The 22,766-nt window shown below is 44.2% G+C and overlaps 1 protein-coding gene across 3 annotated transcripts in view; it reads right to left on the reverse strand.

Moving 5' to 3' along the window:
- Nucleotides 1-22,083, reverse strand: part of LOC101394124 (myb/SANT-like DNA-binding domain-containing protein 3) — a 125,441-nt gene extending 103,358 nt beyond the window's left edge. Inside the window, exons 1-3 of one of the 3 annotated variants that reach the window (XM_087419399.1) lie at nucleotides 21,954-22,083; nucleotides 10,079-10,529; nucleotides 70-2,716 (exon numbers count right to left, since the gene is read on the reverse strand). In XM_087419399.1, coding sequence (XP_087275525.1) covers nucleotides 2,307-2,716; nucleotides 10,079-10,496 — 828 coding nt within the window. In that variant the 5' untranslated portion in view covers nucleotides 10,497-10,529; nucleotides 21,954-22,083 and the 3' untranslated portion in view covers nucleotides 70-2,306. Of the gene's footprint in view, nucleotides 1-69; nucleotides 2,717-10,078; nucleotides 10,530-21,795; nucleotides 21,894-21,953 lie in introns of those variants that run through there. The other 2 variants (XM_087419397.1, XM_087419398.1) reach the window with 2 other exon arrangements.
- Between the last annotated feature and the right edge of the window lie 683 nt (nucleotides 22,084-22,766).

Here is a 22,766-nt window from a genome sequence, read left to right on the forward strand (position 1 = left end):
TAGCCATGGTTGAAAACTACTGTTATAAACTCATAAATACCATTAACAATAGAACAAGATGCTTTAGGCTGCTGGTTTAATTATCCTTTATTTGTTCAGTTAGGAATTAGTTTGATGCTTTTATAGTTCCATTATGTGTATGAGCATTTTTTGTGTTGTTCTACATTGTTGTTTGTGTGCTTAAGTGGTAAATTCTGAGAGAGAGAATAATATCCGGCGCACTGCCGTACACAAAAATGTACCTAACCCAATTTTCTCTTTTTTTTTTTTTTTGAGAAAAAGTAAAAACTTCAGAGGGTCCTCTAAAGCCTTGCTACACAGAAGCATGGTGACCAAACAGCATTGGCAAAACCTGGGAACTTGTAAGAAATGCAAAATCTCAGGCCCCACTCCAGAATCTGCATATTAACAAGATTTGCAGATGGATCAATAGGGGAAGCAAAGACTAACTTTTCTCAGTTCACATCGGTGTTGAGGGCCTGCTGGTCCCCAGACTAACCCCTAGCGGGTTGGAGGGCATGGAGAGTCAAGTTTTGTCTCCCAGAAACCATTTAAGCTTGGGACTTTATCCAGAAGCTGCTTCTCTAAAGGGTCCATTTGGTAAACACTAAGTTAAGAATACAAATCCTTACAAAAGGATCCTTCCTTTCAAAGAAGACTAGTCTTCACAGGGTTCCTCTAAATAACCAGTTCCTCTAAGACATTTAAAATATCAGTGTATAAAATAAATTGAGATCCATTTAAGTTTTATGCAGTGCACAAATAATGAGTATACATGTACTTCACTGAACTTACAGTCCCCAGGACCCAAATTCCAAAATTATGAAGTAGAGAAGCTTAGCCAATGCAGTAAACAATTGCTCCCTGTTGACCCATGCCCTGTGGGCAATTATGATGTTAGCAGTACCCATCCAGGACTCTGCAGACCACACCATAGTCAAGGACTTGTAGCAGATTCTGAACATTATCTAGACCATCTCCCTTGTTTTATGGACAGGAAACGCCACGGCCAAGGACTAAAAGGAATTACCCAAAGTCACACAGCACTTGAGGCAGAACCAAGCTCAGTATTCAGGCCCTGACTCCTAGTCCTACACTCTGTATGTTGCCTCTGCCACACGCACTCCTCCTTCCCCCAATGTGGCCTTGAAATCTCATTCTCAGAATTGCTGGCCTGCTTTGGCACTGAAATGTCACTTTGCTGCTTCTAGCTACTGCTGGGCCCAACTCCCAGGGCTGTTTCTAACACCAAGCTACAGGAGAAGACATCTCACAGCTCAATCAGAATACCCACTTATCAACGCATGTTTCCAAATATATTGGTAATGGATTCTTAAAAAGATCAATGCTAACTGTGTAATGCAAACTACACAGCATTACTCTGAGCCAGCACCACGAGCATGGTGAGGGAAGGACCTTCGGTGGCTAAAGATGAAAAACAAGGGCAAATGATGAACTCAGTAGTACGAAGTTGGGAGGAAACTACAGAGGGAAAAGGCAAAAACCGGAACACAGTGGGGGAGGTAGCACCTTTGAAAAACATACACAGTGTGACTATAAAATTGCAAGTCTTTTCTTTTAATAAAACAAGCACAACAGGACAGGACACAGAAATCTAAATGAACATTTCTCCCTCAAAGTAGTTACATCCTTAGTTCCAACAAAGCCACCACTGTTGGAGACATTATTTGGAACTCCTCTTTGGGGAAAGGAAGGCCTTACAACGCAGTTTTGAGCCGCATTAGAAAATATCCTTCCATACACTGGGCTGTTTAAAAACAGAAAATCCACACTCAAAGGACACTGAAAAAATGAAAAAGGTGCTGCAGCTCTCATGGTGGTTCCCTAAAGACCTCTAGCAAGTTCTGAGCAACAGCATCCCCACCGGAGACATGGGTGGCCTCCCAGGATGACCACTTTCAATGGGAGGGCATTCACTTGGATAGAAAAGTTCTAATGTCTATTAAAAAAAAAATCAGCCACACTCCTTTATAGTCACACTTGCATTTGGTTAAAAAAATACAACAACAACACTCACACATGGTTCTTGTAGGAATTCTAAGTAAGAGACATTACATTCAGAATTATAGCACGCGTCGTGATCATTTTCAGAAGACTCTAACAGCTTCTTTGCCACTTAAGGGGTACATAGGGTGCAGCTGTTTACCTGAATGTTTTCTTAAATAAGTGACTACTACCACTCTAATTTTCCTAGTTGTAGCTGTTACAGGTTACTGACGGCAAGTTCGTGTTCCAGACTTTCTTTGCCAACACAGATTAATTACAAGGGAGCTGCCCCCACAGTCTTAGGGTGAATTGGGAAAGGGCCGGTTAAATGAGGAAACAGGCCACTCCTTGGTAAAAGTTTGTAGTTTTCTTTCCCAATACATCTTCTTTTTATTGAGAACTTCCATTTTTATCCTGTGTTCCTCCTCTGCCATCTCACACTCTCGCTCTATCTGCTGGATTTTGGCCACATGCACCTCATTCATTTGTATCAGCTGCAGCTGTAAGATGGACATTTGTTGATGGTGTTCTTCCTCATGCATCTTTTTTAAAGCACCTTCCTGAGAGGTTTTGCTCCTGTAGTTTTTATTGGCTGTTATTCTGACAGCTGAACACGAGGGTTCAGGTTGAGAGGTCCCCTCACATACTGGAAAATGTATGAACTCTTTCTCATCATCGCACAGTTCTCTATTTGAAACAGCAAAAGATTCTGAAAAACAGTAGCAGAAAACATATGTTCAAAGATTTTACAGGCAGAGAGTAAATCAATCCTATTTCAAATGACAGGGTCCCCCGTTACAGGATGTATCTGAAATAGCATCTGCTCTGGTCTGCATGCCTACAGGTACCCTTGCCACACCTGACTTTTTAAAAACCAATAAATCAAAGCAATTTTCCCTTAAGAAGTCATGGTAAAGGGTTTCGTCATGTATTCTCTAGAACTGTGAACTACGGGAAGAGTAGTCAGAGACTGCGCTTATCAAGAATCGGAAACCTTGTTATGTTGATGTAAGTTCCAAAATGAAGTGTGCACAACTCCAAATGAGCAGACCACAGTATGAGGCCAACAGTAGGTTTTCACATTAAGTTCTCCCTTGGTCTCATCACCCTTTCTCAGTTTCTCACTCAGCCATGAACACTTGTTCAATCTCCACAAGAGCGCCATTGTTGTTTCCTACTCCCAGGTCTTAGCCCTAACCCTGGAAAGCCATCTTACAAATGTCCTCCCTTGAAAGACGAGTCTCCCTGGCTTAACTTCCTCGGCACACCATTTCTCTTCAGTCTCCTACATCTGGCTGTTATCTCCAGCACTGCCATCTGGGGGTCAACATTCAGATCTCAAAGACACTTTTCAATGTCCCTCTTATGTAACCTCTCCCTTGTTAATAAACAACAATTTATTAACAATGTCCCTCTCCTTATGTAACTTGACAATCCTTCTTGAAATTTCTTTCCTCTATTAGCTTCTGAACCATTGCTCTCTCCTAAGTTTTCCACAGCCTCCTCTCTGACTGCTCCTTCTCAAGTCTCCTTAAAGGACTCAGACTCGTGCTCCACCCACCTCTCACCTTTTAATATTCCCCTCGGGTTCCTGTCTTTGGCTCTGTTTTCAGTCCACCCTAAGTAACCCTCATAATCTGGTTCCAAACTTCCTTTATCTTTCTTCCCTTACTCTTCAAAATACTCTGTGTGCCCATCGATCCTACCACAAACTACTCACATTCTTAAAGGCCATGCTTTTCTTCATAATTCTTCAGCCTGAAGTTGGGCTCACTATTCGTCCTCCCCCCACTCACCCAAACACACACTCCTCCTCCCATCTCCCTTTTTCAACCTCTCCCCTTCATTCAGCACCAATGCCACTTGCTCTGCGAAACCTCAGCTCTCTCCTTTCTCTATCCCGACTCTTCTGTTACAGCACTGAACACACACTAGTATTATTTTGGGACCACGTCTTATTCATTTCTTTTATCTGTGAGACCATTACTTTGCTTGGTACACAGTGGATACCTACTAAATATTTATTGGCTGAAGCTTTGAACACAAGGGGAAAAGAGCTTATGGATACAAAAGGATGCCACTTTTGGTAGTGCCATGTTTGCACTCGTATTTTTCTAGGGCAATAACATTAGTATCAATTCAAGATTTCCAACAAGGAAACCACTAACTTCACTAACCTACCGAGTCTTCTAGCTGTGACTCCAAGGCTTTCTTGGGAAGCTTTACATTTCCAATAATGAGAATCGTCTCCTTGGAGAAAAATAATATCAATTTATTAACAGAGTTGATTACATTATTAGGTTCACTCCGTTATTCCAGAAGATGGGATGCTGGGAATGTTAATGGCTACTGGGGGAAACTTAGCTCGTAATACTGTTAATAAAAGGAAAAGGGCTACTGTTTAGCTTATTTCACTCCAAGGGGTTAGGTAACAACCATAACTAGTCCCTAATTAAGATTAAAGAAAGGTAAAAATCTTACTTTTGAAAGAGAAGGTTAAAAGTACTTCTGTGTCATCCAGAGATAATGAAAATGTCTCCCTAGGAAACTTCCCCAACTCCAACGGCTCTGGCCTTGATTAAATGTCCTTCCTTCATGCTCCCACTGCCTCCTGAGCCCACTCTGGCAGAGCACTTGATAAAACTGGTGGTTTAACTACCTCCGCTGCAAGTCTCTGAATACTTTGCAGACAGAGACCGCCTCTTGTTCATCCTCATGGAGAACCCAGCAGAGGGCCTGGTAGACTGCCGGGCAGGTGAGAAACGTGTGTGGGATGAACTGGCTGCAGTGGGTCACATCCCTCCCAACAGAGCACAACTATGTGGAAAGAACAGTGTTCTGAGTGGAGAGCCGAGGCACAGGACAAAGAAATGGGACAGGCTTAACATTGAGAATAGGGTCCCTCAGATGTGACCAACTGCAAAGAGGATTACCTCATCTGTTTCCTTTCTAGTCTTAGATCTGAAAGTGTCTTCTTTGAAGACTGAACACAGCAGACATTTTTTGGTACCTTTAGCCTCTTTTCTCTTTGATTTCATTTCAAAAGATAGTTCTGTACTCCTCTGAGTCTTTAAAGTTCATGCCCTCACAATGCCACTTATGTCTCCCAATTTCTAAATGCTCATTTTTATCTCAACAATTCTAGGCTTTAGGGGTCCAATGATGATAACAATGATGATGATGATGATGATGATGATGATGGTGGTGATGGTGGTGATGATGATAGTGGTGATGACAGCAGCTACCATTTTCTGAGTAGCTAACCAGGCACTAGGCTGGTGCTTTACTACATTACCTCATTTAATTCTCACAATAACCCTCTGAGGGAGGTATTATTCTAGAAAACCAAATAATATCCAAAGTCATTTGGCTAGCTTAAAGAATCAGGACTCTAGTCCAGGTCTGCATGACTCCCAACTCCAAGCTCAACGACTACAACACCCAGCCTCTCACTACTTCACTTGCTCAGCTGATCACTTATGTATCTTAAAATGCAGCCTCCAAGTTGTATCCACTACAAAACCATCTATTATTAAGAATATGGGTGTATATTCCAAATTTTGATCTCCAAATTTCTCTCTAGAGCTATGAACATGAAGACAGTATGTTCATGCCCAGGAGCGGAGAAATTACTCTACTTAAAAACTATTTTTTTTAGTTTAAACATATGCCAACACATACATTTTAAAGAAAGCAAGCCAGGCCTCTTAAGAAGACTCTGGTAGAAGCTGGGGCTTAAAACTAGAGAAGCCCAACGGAGTAGCTAATTAACTTTCACACAAATATTAGCTCTGATGAATGGAAGTCAGTGTTCAGATGGGGAGAGTCTTCTCTAATTGGAAAAAGACTATCCTGGGAACGTAACCTGCTGCAAACAAACGCTACATAATCTCTCCCCCAGGTAAAACAAAGCCACCCGAAGTAGAAAACAACTCAATCTTGTGCAAAATGGATAGGAAGGCCCAAGGGCCTTCCTGGGAATGGAGAACACAGTCAAGGGGGTATTTTTCCACTTGGACAATTTGAGTAAGTTTAATATCAGCAGGAAAAACCTACCATGGCAATAAAAGATGGGAAAGAAACTGTGTACAAGCCAAACCCCAGCTCTTCTCAACAGAAGAAATAGGGGTGACTGGGAAAATGGTTAAATAAGATGTGGTGCATGCATACTACGGAATATTATTCATCAAGTAAAAGAAACAAATTAGATTTGGGAATAGATCTTAAAAAAAAATTCTAAGTGAAAAAAGGCCAAAAGGAAAAAAAAAGGAATGGTATCTATAGCACAATTTTTAATCTATGTAAATTTAAAATACATGCACATAAAACACCAATGCATGCTTTCAGGAACATTGAGAGACTACACAAGCACACTGGAATTATTAGGGTACAGGAGAAAAGAATGAAAGTGGTGAATGGGGATAAACAGGGAATAAATATGTAAGTTAACACAAAAGGGGGTTTTTCATGACCAATGGTGCTAGTGTGCCACGACTGGAAATATAACTCAGTCCCCTGTACTGGAGTCCCCACCCCAAAACAACAGGATGGAATTAAATAGTGATAATAATGGAATTTATTAAGAAATGTTTGTGTTAGTTAATTACAGCTTTGTGTATCCGGGTTTACGTTATTCAAGTATAGCTTTATAGTAAATAATAGCATATGAAATTAAATATAAGTTCTCTTAAGATTTTGGAGTACTACTTGAAAGCTTAGTTTTCGTAAATATATTTGACATTAAGTCATCCTACACTTCCGACCACTCCTAGAAAATTTTGTTGGTTCCCCTAGTTTGTTCTGCAAATCTGTTCCCCAAAGATAATGGAAGATAAGTATCAAAGGCAAATTATCATGTATCATAAATCTGCAGGGTATAAATTGTTTTAATATATTTAAGGGGAAAATACTGGTTTTTTTGCAAATACTTTCCTAACTGTTAAACACAAATTTTAAGACTACTGTGCTCAAATACAGATTTACATTTCAAGAAAGTCATTGACAAAGCTAACAATATCTAGGGGACAATAATCAAGATGACGAAGTTGAAATCATCTCTCACAAAAAATAGTTGGAGGGAGGCCTCTAGTGGAATGCTCCTAGGCTCCATCCTGGTTAACAAATTCCAACAAATCTCTGAGCACCTAATTCTGTAACAGGCACTCTGTAAGGTGTTAGAACAGTGCTGTCCAATAGAAATATAATACAAGCTACATATAATTTTAAATTTTCTCATAGCCACATCAAAGAAGTAAAGAGAGGTGAAATTAATTTTAGTAATATATTTTTTAATCCAATATATCTAAAGTTGTGTCATTTCAATGTGTAATCAATATAAAAATTATTAGTAAGATATTTTACATTCTTTTTTGGTACTAAGTCTTCAAGATATGGTGTGTGTACTTACAGCACATCTCAATTCGGTCTACGCACATTTCAAGTGCTTACTAGCCTCACGTGGCTTGTGGCTACTGTATTGGACAGCACAGAGTTAGAGATGCTAACTGAAGCAAAACACACACACACAGTCCCTGTGTCAAAATACACACAATGGAATAAGAGCCATAACCCTACAGCAAGTTTTCAACCTTTTTCCCACCAAGACCCAGAAGGGATGACTGACACTTTCACCTGTCTTCTTCTTTCTTGAAGGTAAACTGAAATACACAACGAGGGCAGTAACCTCAAAGCTGTCTTAATGTGTAGAAAGAGTTCCAGTACCTTAACTACTAGTGTTAACAGATTATTTTGGACACACCTCCCAACTGATAAAGCAGCAAGGTTCTCCACGACCCTCCAGATTTGACCTGGAAACAGGAACAGGCAGCATCTGGCTGTGCTTACTAATCACCAGCAAAAAGAGGAGTCTCATGTGTCGTATACGTACAAACATCCAATTTAGAATAAATCTCTTTTACAAGTGGGTCTCTAGCAAATGTCACTACAGGAAGGACACTGAGAATCCATATGTATTCCCTTCTTGCTGGAAATTTATAAATTGTGTTTATGCATAAATGAAGTACATCATTTCCTCCAAAAAAAAAGAGAAAAAAATTTGTGGAATGAACTTTCTAGATCCTACCCTAGAATTCCAAAATGGGGAAATAAGACTGTCTCCTTAGAATAACCCTATGAAATCAATACACAATAACCCAGATCAAAGATTTGCAAAGCTAACTGGAAGCAGTCTACACCAGCATCTTCCTTGGCAACGTCTCCCAGGGAGCATAAGCAATTTGAAAAGCATCCCTGGGCCGGCTCCGTGGCTTAGCGGTTAAGTGCACGCGCTCTGATGCTGGCGGCCCGGGTTCGGATCCCGGGCGCGCCCCGAGGCACCACTTCTCCGTCCAACGCGAGGCCAAGTCCCACGTACAGCAACTAGAAGGATGTGAACCTATGACATACAACTGTCTACTGTGGCTTTGGGGGGCAGAAAAATGAATAAATAAAATCTTTAAAAAAAAAAAAAAAAAAAAAAAAAAAGAAAAGCATCCCTGCTGATTCACCTCCCTCCCGCCCCCGGCACCACTCCCTTTGCTGCCTCACAGAGAATGAATGACTCCAAGGCCAGCAAGATGGAGAGGAACCGGCTGACGCTATAAACATCTCCAAAGCAAGGACACTGTCAATTAGCAATGGGCCCCATCCGCCACAGAAGCAGCAACGGGGAGGAGGGGTAAGAGAGTTGGCAGTGTCCATAGAAACACTGGGTCTGCTGGGAAGTACCCTGGCTTGGGAACTCAAGAAACAAAATTCAGACACAGAGTTCCTACACTGGAAAATGGTGCGCGAGGTTCATGACATTAACGACTATGGTTGCCCCACTGGTTCCCTGGACTTAACCTTAGTCAAAGGATCAGCAGGCAAACAAAGTTCTGATCATAATTTAGGTTCCCAGGATGATCTGCCCTAGGGAAAAAAAAACGTGCTAATTAAAAACGTGTACTCAGTTCACTTGGTTCTTATCTTTTTCACTCTACATGGGTAACATTCTTGGTTTTAGACAGTTTCTTGAGACTTTTAATTAACCAGTCCCTCAGAGCTCAATCTACTCTGGGGACACTAATGAGTGAATTTCTCATCCTGCAAGCTAAGAATCAGATTTTCCTAGCAAGTGCTTGCTGGGTCCTTGGAGCACCTTATGAGCAGCCCGCTGGCCTCCCCAGGAATCTTGTTCCTCTGCTTTAAGGCGTGTCTTCTGCAAACTGCAACGCATCTATATCAACTGGCCATTCCCATCTTAAAAGAGGCAGGAATTATTGGCAATTTATCTATATGCATTCCCACCCTCCCCTTGCCTGGAGGCATTTCAATAGCCCCTTCATTCCAACCTTTTAAAGCTATGATACACTGTCAATACATCCTTGATTACATGACAGTCTTTCCTTCCCTAAAAATTATGTATGGCATATTTTTCTTTTCTCAGTGGAAGTATATAAAAACTAAAATGAATTTTTTCCCAGAATGTCTCAAGTTCGCCAGAGTGCCACAAACCAAAAGTGTGGATCACAATATTATAACGGGTGGAAATGCTAGTTTTTAATCTGGGTGAATGCTGAATAGGTGTTTGCTATATTAGTCTCTGTACTAAATTCTTAAGTTTGAAAAAATTCGCTATTTTAATGGGGCCTTTTGAGTGACTTAAGCAGTGTTTTGCACATAATAGGTCCTCAAAAATATCTTTTTGAAAAACTAAGATTGAGTGAATGAATATAACTCCTTAAACAATTCTCTAATTTAATATATTTGAGATAAGTTGAGATAAGCAACTGATGAACTTCATTAATAACAACTGTATTAATGTAGCGCCTTATTTTTCCTTATTCTTAAGTAATAAGAGATAAGAGAGATCTCTTTAAGAGAGCTAACACGAGGATATAAGCAAGAACTTCTGTTTTTATGGACCATGTGACTTGAATGTCCTGTATAATCTGGAGATTTTGAACTGGGAAAGTCAAGTTTGATATCAAAGTTTCTTCTTTATAAAGTCCCTCAAAATTAAGGATTTTAAAATTAGAAGGTCAAACAGGTACCCAGTGAGAACAGGCAAGCTGGCCTCAGGGACCGATACCTTGGGCGGCGGCATCAGCGGGGTATTCAGGCTCCTCCTCCGGGGGGCTCTGCAGGAAGTAGAGCTGCTCAGGCAGCATGGTGGCGATCTTCTCCTTCCCCAGGACATGGGTGCTCAGCAGAGGACTGACACTGCGTTTCACTTTCTCTCTCCTCTCGTGGGCCATAATTTTTTTGGTCCGAGCCTTGATGTTCTCCCAGCACTTCTTCAGCTGTTTGAAGTCCCGCAGAGACACGCTGGGCTGCGAGTTGTACTCGTGGGCCAGCGCCTGCCAGGTACGCTGCTTGAGGGCGATCGTCCGGGCATCACTTTTCTTACATTCCAGCACATACTTGTACTTTTCTACTAAAGCAAGCAGGATGCTCTTTTCCAATTCCGAGAAGTATTTCGCAGGTTTTATAATTTCGTTGTTTTGCATTTTCCACTATATTTCTCCTGGCCGTTAGCTATCCTGGAAAAGGAAGTTTGAAACAATAATCACTAACTCCAGCAATAAAAATGTCAGCAAATTACTTAAGCTTAATCCCTGCCTTGATTCCCTTTGTCTGAAATACAGCACTTTCTTCTCCATTAATGTTGAATTATGATATTCTCAGGAAAACATTCAGAAGTGTACTAGGAATGGGGTTTTACTTCAAAGTAGATTTTCAAGTAGCTCCTTTGTTGTAGGTCTTGGCCATTCCGTGAATACCCGGTAGGTAACAGCAAAAAAACAAAAGTTGAACATCTATGTGGAACTCTAATTTGTTAATTTATTTCTGCTTAATGTTAGGGAACTGATTATTCCCCAAATTCATAACGTAAGGCAGCTCTTAAACTAAACAGCTTTTTCAAAGTTCTGTCACAGCTGAACACAGAGAAGCACTGTGTAACCAAATATAACAGATAATGTAAACACTATCAAGATTTCAGAATCATCAAGAAATCACCCCAAAAGATCTGACATTTCCATCACTATGTCTGTGACCTTGGATAGGTCCATGTTCCTAGAGGAACCTCAGTTTCTTCATCTTTAAAATGAAGGCTTGGAGTCTGTGATCGCTAAGGTACAAGGACCACTTTTAAAAGTGTACAGCCCTACGTAAATAATTTATACAATTTCCGATAAAAAGGCCTGGGTGCTTAAAGATCGAGTCCAACGCCCCTCTTTTCAACTGAGGGAACTAAGGGCCAGTAAGATGAAGTGGACTGCCCAAGATCACAAAGATGGCGACTTAGAAAGTCAAGAACCTGGACTGTCCTAATAGTCTGGTATTCTTTTTTTTTTTAACACATCAAATAATAGCCATTTTTATTATGCATATTCCTTTAAAGTCTTTGTTCACATATTATAATGTTATCAATTTTATATTTACAATTTTTGAAATAACCTTTTCTCCATTTGTATCATTACTTTAGTCTATATAATACCTTTTTATATTTTTAAATAAAAATTATATTTAATATACATAAATTTGATTTCATACACATATACATGGTGAAATCATTACTACAGTCAAGCTAATTAACGTATCATCTCCTCACGTAGTTACCTCTTTTTTATGATGAGAGCACCTGAAATCTCCTCTCAGCGTAATTCCAGTGTTTAGACAGTAGTATGAACTACAGTCACTGTGCCTGTCCATTAGCTCTCTAGACTTATTCATCTCTAGACTTATTCATCACATAACTGCAACTTTGTACCTTTGACCAACATCTCCTCATTTCCCCCACCCCTACGCCCAGTCCCTGGTAACCACTGTTACACTCTCTGCTTCTATGAGTTCGAACAGTCTGGTATTCTTAGCATTATTTCACAACCATCTCTTGGGCTCTCACCTTGGGTGACTCCAAATTACTCAACCATGACTCCCTTAGGTCATCTTGCCATCCTCCCCACTGCTGAGCCAGCATCTTTCACACAATAGGTGTTAGTAAATGTCTCATTCCATTGAACTTACGTGCATTTTGTGACCCCATACTTTTCCCACATCTTTCAATCACAGGAAGCTTTCAACAAAATTAGCCTCTCAAATATGTTGTGGCAAGAATATCACTAAGCAACACTGAATTCAGCAATAAAGTGAGCGTTGCACGGTTCCCTTTGTGGAAGGGACCAACACGCCCCAGTACTTCTTATGTTCTCCAAGCCTCTGATTTTTCAGAATAACAGGCAAGCATCAAGATACTGATGACGTAGTCCGTTTAAACTGACCAACCCGTATCAAAATAATTAGAAACTAACTTGAAAGGAGTCCCACTGGCCAAAAACAGGACATATGAACATAGACAAGGGTGAGAGGTACACAGATTCATTAAATTATTCTCTCGATCTTTGTGCATGTTTGAAATGTTCCATAATAAAAAGTTAGGGAAAAAAGGCTATGGCTTTTCAATTTACAGTATACTGATATAAAATCACACTATTACAAGCCAGCTATTCGTATATTATGCCTGGGGAGGCGTTACTGTAGTTGTGAATAGCTGACATTTGTTACACCTGAGGCTGGAGGGGACTGAGCCAGATCAGAGAGCCTTAAAATTGAGGCCAAGGAGTGTGGGCTTTACAGAACCTGATCAGGGTCTCCCACTATGCACCACCTCCTCCCAAAAGTTAAAGTTAATGAAGCACTAGTGTGATCAGTGTCTCCACACACCAGGTACCCTGTCTCATACTCATCGTGGGCACAGAGTATCACAGATGGAGAGATTTAGACACAGGTCAAAGGTGGTTTGATTCTCAGATCTTGAGCAAAGCTAAATGAGGGGAAATTTATGTTTGGGGATGTGTCCCTGCATCCCTAAATTCCAAGGCCTGTGCTTCAATCATGTTGCTCTAATGTCCCTACAAGGACACCCAATCCAGGCCCTTTCTTCCCCAAAGATCTAAAATTAATTTTTCCCCTTCAACACTCTCCTATTCCCTACAAAATCGATGTTCCCCAAACTGAAATGTATTAACACACACTCCTACCATATCTATATCTGCCAAGATGTCTGTGTCCAACTTTACCTTCTGTAGTTTTTATTATAAAATCAATAGGTGTACTGAATGTTCTTAAACTACACAGCTCCCAGAGCAGATTCTGATCCAATATTCCACCCCAACCCCCCTGCCCCAGGAGATGTCAATACGCCTACCTTCCCTCAGGCCCCCACTATACTTAAGAATCACTGCTATAACGATTGAGAAATCTGATTCACAAATGAAAAAGGGATTGTTCCCTATTTTATTCTATTATAGATAATGCTGTTTTATTTAAATATATACATAAATTAATATATATATTTTTTCTTTCTAAATAAATCTTTTTTTATCTTTATTTCTTCAAGGTAATGGCTGCCACAATAGATGAAAACACTTAACACTTTTGTTACATCGCCATCTGTCCTCCAGAAATGGTGTACCAATTTACATTCCTACTAACAGCACAAGAGAATGACTGTTTCCCCACGCATTTACTCTTGCTGTTAACATTTTTTTAAATCTATGCCAACTATGGAGGTGAAAAAGGTCATTTCATTGTTTAATTATATACGAACTGCAGCTCTCAAGCAAATAAGCCACACTCTGACTGAACAAAGTCCCTGTGATACTTGGAATTAAAATTACATGGAATTAATTCCAATCAATTTAATAATTCTTTGTCACAACGTGTGCAGTACCGCTAGCTGCCATCAGGTGGTGGCGGGCTCGTGGGGAGTCTCCATTCACAAAGGATATTGCCCTAAGTACGGCCAGTTGAGTCTAATAATAGCAGTAATAACAATAGCAGATAACTTTTTTTTTTTTTTAAGATTTTATTTATTTATTTTTCCCCCAAAGCCCCAGTACATAGTTGTCTGTCATAGCTGCAGCAGATAACTTTTATTGAGCCTTTACTGTGGGTTAGATGCTATACTAAGTGCTTAATATGCACTATATCATTTAACCCTCCAAAAAACAGACCCTGAGAACATCATTTGTTACACTACAATATTTTCTGTTTAAAAAAAAAGCTTTATTAAAGCACCAGAAAAAATTACACAACTGCTCTCAAAAGCAAATACTCAGAATTACCAACACCTGGGGACCATTAATAGCCTATTAACTCAACTGTTATTTAATCACTCCCTACGTAAATCCAGAGCTACCAATTTACTTTGCTTAATTTTGTAGAACAGCAGGCCTCCCTGGGCCATGTGGTTCCCTTCTGCAGGGAGTCTGGTATGAGACAGTGTACCCCAAAGGTGCCCTGCGGATTCCCAACAGCCTCATGAAGTAGGCTGTTATCCCCACTAACCAGTCATTATTCCTGTTTCCCAGATAGGAAGAGTGAGGCTCAGTAACTTGCCTATGGTCACACAAATGGTAAATGGCAGAACCAGGATTCAAACCCAGGCCTGACACCAATGCCCATGCTGCTCTCTCCTCTGCTCAGCGCTCTTCTTTCAGACCTGATGACAGCCTTTAGCATCTCTGCTCATATTACATGTCAATTAGCCATCTAACTGTCAGCAGGGAAAGGTCCTAGGGTAGAGCAGCTTCCGGGGAGCTGTGCCTGCTCTGTCCTCTCCATTTGGCGGCTCTTGCCCTGCCCTCCCCTCCCCTCCCCGCCTCGATCACCCCTGCCCTCTATGTCTCAAACCTACAGCCCAGGACCCCCACTTCCCCCATCCCCTCCCAGGTGTACCTCTCTCAGTCTAACCAGAGCTCTGAAATAATTTCCGCTGTTGACCTGATAAGAACGTATGTTTGAAAAGTAACTGTAGCGATAACATGGAGCTTTAAAATGACCCACGCTCAGGGGAACCTGACATTCTGCTTGAGCACCTGACTGACAGTCCTAAGTAAACAAATACCTCCTGAAGTAAGAGATCTCCCGGTGAAGCTCATTAATAGAAACTTCGAGGCTAGAAAGCACATTCTAGCTTAAAACTACTCAGCAATGTCCGTAATTGGTTAGAGATGACAACATAACAAGCCTTCCATGCTGCATTAGCTGTTAGACGTAGGCTGGCCTTCCCTGCCCCCAACTCTGCTCATCCGTAGATCATCTTTTTTGTCTGCCGTTCTGCTAGACACAGTGCCAACTGTTCTTATGCATCATTGTGGTGCAAGCAGCAGCCCAGGGACCCTCACACAGTGGACCCTTGGCAAACATTTATGAATGAATACATTTTGCTATAGGCGTACAACTGCCTACCATGTACAGAATGAGTATCATGCATGATAAAACAGTACACTAAACGCTGCATACAAGTAAAAACGGTCAAATAAAATAGCAAAAGCCAAATGCAATGGAAGTTATCCTTGGGCTAGGCAAAGACTCAAAGACAGCACTACATAAAAGACTGCAATTCCAACACCATAAAAGAACAAAGAAGAAACAATCAGCACAATTCCCAAAACCCTAAATCCCAGGGTGGCTGTATTTGGAGATGGGGCCATAAGAGTGGGGCCCTGGTTCAATCTCTCTCATTCTCCCTCACCAAGAGGCCATGTGAGGGCACAGAGTTGGCCACCTACAAGCCAAAAGAAGAGGCCTCAGAATGAAACCTACCTTGCTGGCACCTTGATCTTTGCACTTCCAGCCTCCAGAACTGTGAGAAATAATTTCTGTTGTTTAAGCCACCCAGTCTGTCGTATTTTGTTATGACAGCCCAAGCCAACTAATACTAATTTAATACCATTTAATAATATTGTAAGTCCACCAAGGGTCAAAATAAGTCCTAAAATTTGAGCAAAGACTAGAGAATCTTGGCCAGATTTTACTTCTACTGCCCTTTGTGGAAAAGAGAGTTCTTTGAAGCCAAAATTCAGAATAGGAACCATGACTGAAAATCTGTGGCCCTGAGGGCTCAGTCAGATGTCCGCATATTAATGAACTACTGCTCTTAAAGTGAAGTGAAATAAACCAAGACACGGAATGCAGAAAACCTGGGCTCAAATCCTGACTTCAGCACTCACATAGCCGCGTGACTCTGGGCAAGTCAATTAACCTCCAATGCTTCATCTGGAAAATGGGGTTTATACCTGCTACTCTGCCTTACTCCTGTCCTGCAGTGGGAGTAAAGCAGCAGCACAGACTACAGCTTCAATAAATCTGAGTTCTTTCCACCCCTCCCACCATATTAAACTGCTTCCAAACACAGAACAGTGGTCTGTATACAACAGATACTCAAATACTTATTTGCTCTTTAATTTCATAGACACACAATTCAACAAATATGTAATGAACTCCTGCCAGAGGCTCAGTACTGTCCCAGAATATGTGGGAGATACAGAGGAGCTGAACCCTAGAGCCTGAAAGGAGCACTGGCGTGCAGACACGGATAACTAAAACAAGAAGCACACCGACACGGACGCTGTAATAGAGGACAAAGGGCCGTGGGCGTTCAGAGCAGGGAAGAGGTTAATTTGCACTCTTCATGAACACGAGGACATCTGAGCTAGATCTTTAAGAATGTAGAGGATATGAACAGAGAGAGCTGAAGGAGATCATTCAGATAAATAATTGATGAGAAAGGGCCTGGGCTCTGAGCGGTGATGATGTTAACAGAAAGGAGGATGTGCACACCAGAGAGTGTTTCAAAGCGAGAAATGACCAGGACGTGTGTGTCCACACTAGGGCGGGGGATGAAGGGAAAGCAGAGGCCAGGAGGGGACACGAGGATTAACCGAGCAGCCACTCTGTGCAGGCACCAGAGAGAGGGGGACTCCTTAAGATTGGGGAAATCATAGTCCAATGAAGACATAACACAACATAGCATATTATGGGACGGGCTGGTGACGAGCCATTGTGATAAGCACCGAGACAGAGATGTGCCCAGGGACACTACTCCAGGATTGGAGGGATCTAGAATAAGAATGTAATTCCTACTAGCATTGATTGGAATTAGAATTAGGATTAGAACAATACAGGGCCATGACTGGGGAAAAAACTGAAGGAAGGAACGTGTACAGAAAGGCTGGGTGAGCTGAAGGAAATGTGGCACCCATCCCTGAAGGAGGCCTGGCAACAAGTCATGGGTGAGGAGTGCTCTAGAGAGATGAAAGGCTATTTCCTATCCTGGCCCGCTGACTCCCTCTCCTGACTCAGCATCCCCAAACAACCTTTTTTGGAAGCAACATAGATCCTAACATGTTAAAACTAAAAGGGGACCTCAGGCTAATCCTCTCACTTGACAGATGAGGCACCTGAGGCCCAGCGCAAAACAGGGGACTTCCTGGGGCCCTAGTAAGAGAGGGGGGACTAAAGCAAAGTGTCATCCTTCGTTTTCAACCCCTCCTCCCACATCTCCTCTTGGGACCCTCTCACCATCAAGATGCATTTTGCTAATACCTTAAGCCTTCCCCTGATATCCCATCTGAAAACTTGTTTTGTAACATTAGGCAAGTCCCCTTTCCTCCCCGACTGTCGATTTTTCATCTCTAAATCATAAGCTAAAGCGGGTTTTCTCTTTAGTCCCACCCAGTGCTGGCAGCCTATGTTAGCATCGCCACTACAATGGTTTTCCTGCAACCTAATTTCCACAGTTCTCTGCCAAATATGCCTAGATGGTATTTTCTGATTATTTATGAGGCTAGCAGAGCTACCAGCCAATGAAAGAGAACATGGCAACAGAATAGAGACCTCAGCACTTGAGATGATTTAAAGCCCATACCTAGGTTTAACTCTGTAGGTTAAGTAGTTCCAGCTGAAATATCTAAAGCAGGTGAGCCATCTGTTCGCTACTGTAGCCCCCGCTCCTTGAAAAGTGCCTGGTACACAGTAGGCACTCGACAAATATTAGTGGAATATACGTTGAAACTAACCTGCTCGCCATTTGCGTTTTTTACTAATTATATCTATATGTTCTACTATGTAAAATTTCTCCTCTTTTAAAGGATTTATCATAACAAAAATCATTTCCTGGCTTCTTCTTGTAAATACTATTGTATTGTGTGCCAAATTTTTAAAAGCCTCACTATGACTATGATGTCTTCATGATTTCGTTTTATCCAGAGGCAAGAGTCATCGGATATTCTTCTTCCCGTGCCCACCTTCTCGCATGTTCAGATCTGTCTACCCAGGATAGCCACTCACCTGTGCCCTCTCCGTCTTCTTTCCTTCCTTTAAAGGGCTTTCCAGTCTTAAACCTAGCACTGAACTTGCTTCCTCTAATGCTCTCCCTCCTCCTCCCCTTCACTACCCACTCCAGGCAGCCACGAAACTTGAAAGTGTTTATTTTCACCATCTGTGCCTGAGTGTATCTGCGAGCAGAACCAGTCTTGTGTTTAAGGCAAGAGCTCCCACCTCCTGTCCTTCCACCCCTCACAGTCCCCTCTATAAACCACATGAAGGTTCCTAAGAGTCCCACCCTTCCTTCCCCTCCCCCACGGCTCCACCGTAAACCATGTTCCCACCCTAGTCTTCCTGAAATTCCCTTGGAACCGTTATTAAAGTATCCTCCACAGAAAGTGCTTTCACAATACACCAAGTCCCCTGCTGCAGGGGTTCCCACTCAGCCTGCTTCTCGCCTGTGAGCACTCTCCTCGACTCCCACCACTTCAGCAACCATCGCTCTCAAGTCTTGGGGCCAAGGGTCCCAGTGTTTACCTCTTACTGCAGCACTCAGAATTACTCTGCAATCTATGCACATCCTCAGGGGTCTCCCCTATCCGAGGGTGAGCTCCTGGGGCTTGGAACTACCTTTTGTTCGTATCTTTAGCACACAGTAGATTCTCTGTGTTTGTTCAAAAGAAAGTAGGGGTGTCAGGGGAACCCTTCTCTTCAGCTCTATCCTCTCTTCTCAGCACCACACAGAGTTACAGCGTCTACCAGCTGCCTCTATCTAGCTGTCCATTATGGGCATCTCAGAAATCTCCAATTCTCCATAGCCAAAAGCAAACTAATTATTCCCCTACCCCTAAACTCCTGATTTCTAATGATTTCCAGCACATTAACTTGGCCCAAAGCAGAAACCACAGCATGGTCTTCCATCACAGGTAATCAAGACCTACTGTATGCCTTACCACATTATCTAGTCTCTCCTCTCCCATCCTCATCGTCTATGTCTGAGGTCAGGCCCTAGTCTCCCAAACAATCTCCCAGACTTCCAGCCCCTCTCCCACACAGCAACCAGAGGGATCTTCCTAAAACACAGTGATCATGTCACAGTGTAAACCTCTGACATCTCCCCCACCACCTAACTGATCAAGTCCAAGCTCCTCACGTGGCATTCAAGGCCTGTCCAGATCTTGCCCCCATTACAGTGCCCCTCCCCACTCCACCCCACACTCTCCATGTATTCTTCAACCCAGCCAGACCAAACTCACCTTCATGCTCTTGAACCTGCTGTGTTCTCCTGCCTCTGTACAGGTGGCTTCCTCTGGCTGGAATCCTTTACCCCAAGGTCCACTAAGGGCTCATTTCCATCCCTCAAGGTCCAACTCCGGTGACATTTTTGTGACACTTTCCTCAACTAACCCCCAGGCTATGTCTATTTTATTGTAACAGCTTCCTTCAAAAATGAGTTTGAGGCAGCTTACAAACTATGCACACACTGCAATTAGATTTTTTTTTAAGAAAGAGACTATCAGGGCAAAGACAAGACAAGGGTAAACAGAGAAGCTAGGAGGTGAGGTAGCATTCAACATCTCTCTCATACGGTCTCAACCTCATCTCACTGGAGGTAGACTGGCCCTGAGTGAGAATGCCTGAGATAGTCATTCTCCATCCAGAATGAGTTAGTTATTCCTCTGTGAGCTCACGGCCAGTTGTACATGACTGTACTGTAGCACTTCCCATATTTTGTGTAATTTGCTCTTTGTGTCCGTCTCCCCCACTGGACTGGGAAATTCCCAAGGGAAGACATAATTTCTGACTCATCTCTATCCCCGAATGAAGCATATGACTCAGCACACAATTGGTGCTCAGCAGACAGTTGCTGAGTGAATGTCACCATGGACAGGGAAAAGGGCACTGGTGCTGCTCGAGCTCCCTAGCAGGCATTTGAAAAAACATTCTTTTATCGTCACAAAAAATTACATGGCTAAGAAATGGCAGAGCTAGGATTTGAACTCCAAACTATCTATGTCCCCAAAGCAACTGGTCTTTCCACGATGCACACTGCTCCCAACCTTCACCATCTCTATGTGCCCAAATACCCCCTCCTTCAAGGCCTGGTTTTAAAATAACCCTTCTCCAGGAAGCCTTTCCTGCTCACTCAAGAGAAAAGTAAGCCTGAGTCCAGCCCTGACCTTCCACAACATTCAAGGAAGAAATGGTCACAAGTGGGCAGAGGAGAGGGTGCCTCCGTGGCAGCTGAGAACTGAGCCGTCTGTTCACGTGCTCTGCAGACTGTGGTGTGCCCTGTCCTCAGCTCCTGCTCCCACTCCCTTTCCCCATGGGGCAGTCCCCAGGCCTTCCAGCCTTTCTCTTCCTTCCTCAGGGTCCAAAGCCTTCCAGTTCTCCCCATTCCAAACTGAACCCCAAAATAATCTCCTCATGCCTACCACTTCTCTAACCAGGCGAACTGTGCTCAAAACACACCCCTTCATGACATCAGTCAGGCCTTTGTATTTTAAGTACCTTATCAACCTTCAGGGTTGGTGAGTATCCCAGTCTTCTCAAACACATTAAAAGAATTTCAGGAATCACAAGAAAGGACAATGACATTTTAGGAGGCCCAATCACCAGGTTCTCAACCCATCTGAATACTTTTGGGCTGGTGTGGGAGTAAGAAGAGACAACCTGTGATCTCCTCCCAGCATCCCTCCCCCTCCCCCAGACAGGATGCCTGGTCTCTAAGGGCAGGATGGAATCCTGGTCCAGAATGCTGCTGAGGTGGTGGACCCTGGTCCCTTCCTCAACCATCTTCTTCCAGAACTCCAAAATCCTTGCCTCTCCCCTCAATCCACCCTTGTCTCCCCCTGGCCCCAAACTCCCATAGCAATCTTCAGTCCTAACTCAGGAACTGTGTTTTAGAATTAATGTTCAACACTTTCCTTGATAACACAACCGTCTTACTTGGCAGTGCTGAAATGGAAGCCCCTGGCCCCGATATTATCCGTATATCCCGGCATCCTATATCCACTGTCCTGATACGGCAGGAATATCTGTAATCTTAAATGTTACCACACCTAGAAACGCCCAATCTTCTGAATCGGAACAGGGAGAGTAAATTCTTCACTGTTTCCTACTCCTAAATAAAGATTATTCGTGCAATTTACAGTAGCTTCCTCATAGCGCCAGTGTGACGATTTAATTAGATAACTCATGCCAACTGTTTAGTACCTCGGGCCTGGTACATAGAAAGTGCTCAAAATTTAGCTATGATCATTTATGTACGCTGGCTCTCACAACTGTTCCTGGGGTAGCGATTACACCACGCACTCTCGCACCCCACCCCCCACCTCAACCCATTTACACAAGCAGCAGCCCAGGCTCCCGGAAAGGAGCCTTCCCAAGGTCAGGCGGGCACGGACGTGATGCTCTGCCCTCGGCTTCCCCGCGTGAGGGACCCCTCCCATTACCCCCTGGAACCGGGCACAAGGGGTCTTAAAGGAGCCAAGCATGGAAAGGCGCCGAGCACAGTGCCCGGCATCCAGTGGGGACCCTGGGATGGGGACCGCGCCACTGCGGGTCACCTGGCTTCCTCTCAAGCGGCTCCCGCGGCCCGGGGTCCAGAGTCCCCAGACCCCGGGGGCGCCGCTGAGTCTCCCCCAGGTCCGCGCCCCGCGGCTTTGTACGCCGCAGGCCGGCCCCACTCACCGAGTCCCTCTGCGGCGCGCGGGGGCGGCAGCCCGGCCTGCAGGGCAGGGGGCGCGGAGGCTCGGCCGGGAAGCCCGCCATGCCGGCCCGCGGCTCCCGCACGCCCGGCCCGCGCCCCCCGACCGCGCCCCCGCCCCGCCCGCCCGGGAGCCTCCTACCTGCAGCGGCGGCGCGGCAGCCGCGGCGACCGGGGAGGGGCCGGCGAGGCGCGAGCGCGGGCGGCCTCGGCTCCTCTCGCAGGCTGGGCGGCCGGCAGGGCCGCGGGCTCCGGAGCGCCGGGCGGCGGCGGCGGCGCGCGCCCGGCCGGCCAGGCCCCGCCGCGCGCGCCGCGGCCACAAAGCCCGGGAGCCGCCGCCCCCCCGCGGGCCGCCCGCCGCCTGCGGGGCCGTCGGCGCCGAGGAGGGCGGGAGCGCGGCCCGCGCAGTCCCCACCTCTCGAGCGCGGCGGCCGGCCTCCCGGGGGCTCGGGGCGGGGCGCGGGGTGCCCTCACCCACCCAACCCGCTGCCTCCAGGCTGACATCCTTGTGCTGCCTGAGGTCCTTTTCCCACCTTTGCGGAGGAGCTCCTGAAGGGCCGGAAAAACTGTTTCCCGTCCATGAACAACAACAAAAGGACGCATCCGTCGCACGGGATTTGGCGGCCAGGGACACGAGTTAGCTCGGTCCAAACCCCCTGTCTGAAAGAGGGGACTCTCTGCCACTTGGACCAGCCAGCTCCCCTATGCTGGGTTCATCACAGAGTTTTGTTCTGCTTTTTAATTGCGGGATGTGTCTCCCCCTAGGCTGTGCGCTCCCAGGGCAGGGGCTGTGCCCTCTGGACCCCAGGATCTGGCTCGGACGCTGTGTGCTGAGTAAATGGGAATTAAGGCTCGGATGAGTGAATGCACAACAGATCAAACTGCAGGACAAGGCACCTTTTAGTGCGCCTCTTGCCCTGTATCCAGTGCGAAGATGCCAAGCTCAGAGGGCGGA

The sequence above is a fragment of the Ceratotherium simum genome, chromosome 29 (genome assembly GCF_057802395.1).
Source record: "Ceratotherium simum simum isolate JZ-2026a chromosome 29, ASM5780239v1, whole genome shotgun sequence".
Lineage (NCBI taxonomy): Eukaryota > Metazoa > Chordata > Mammalia > Perissodactyla > Rhinocerotidae > Ceratotherium > Ceratotherium simum.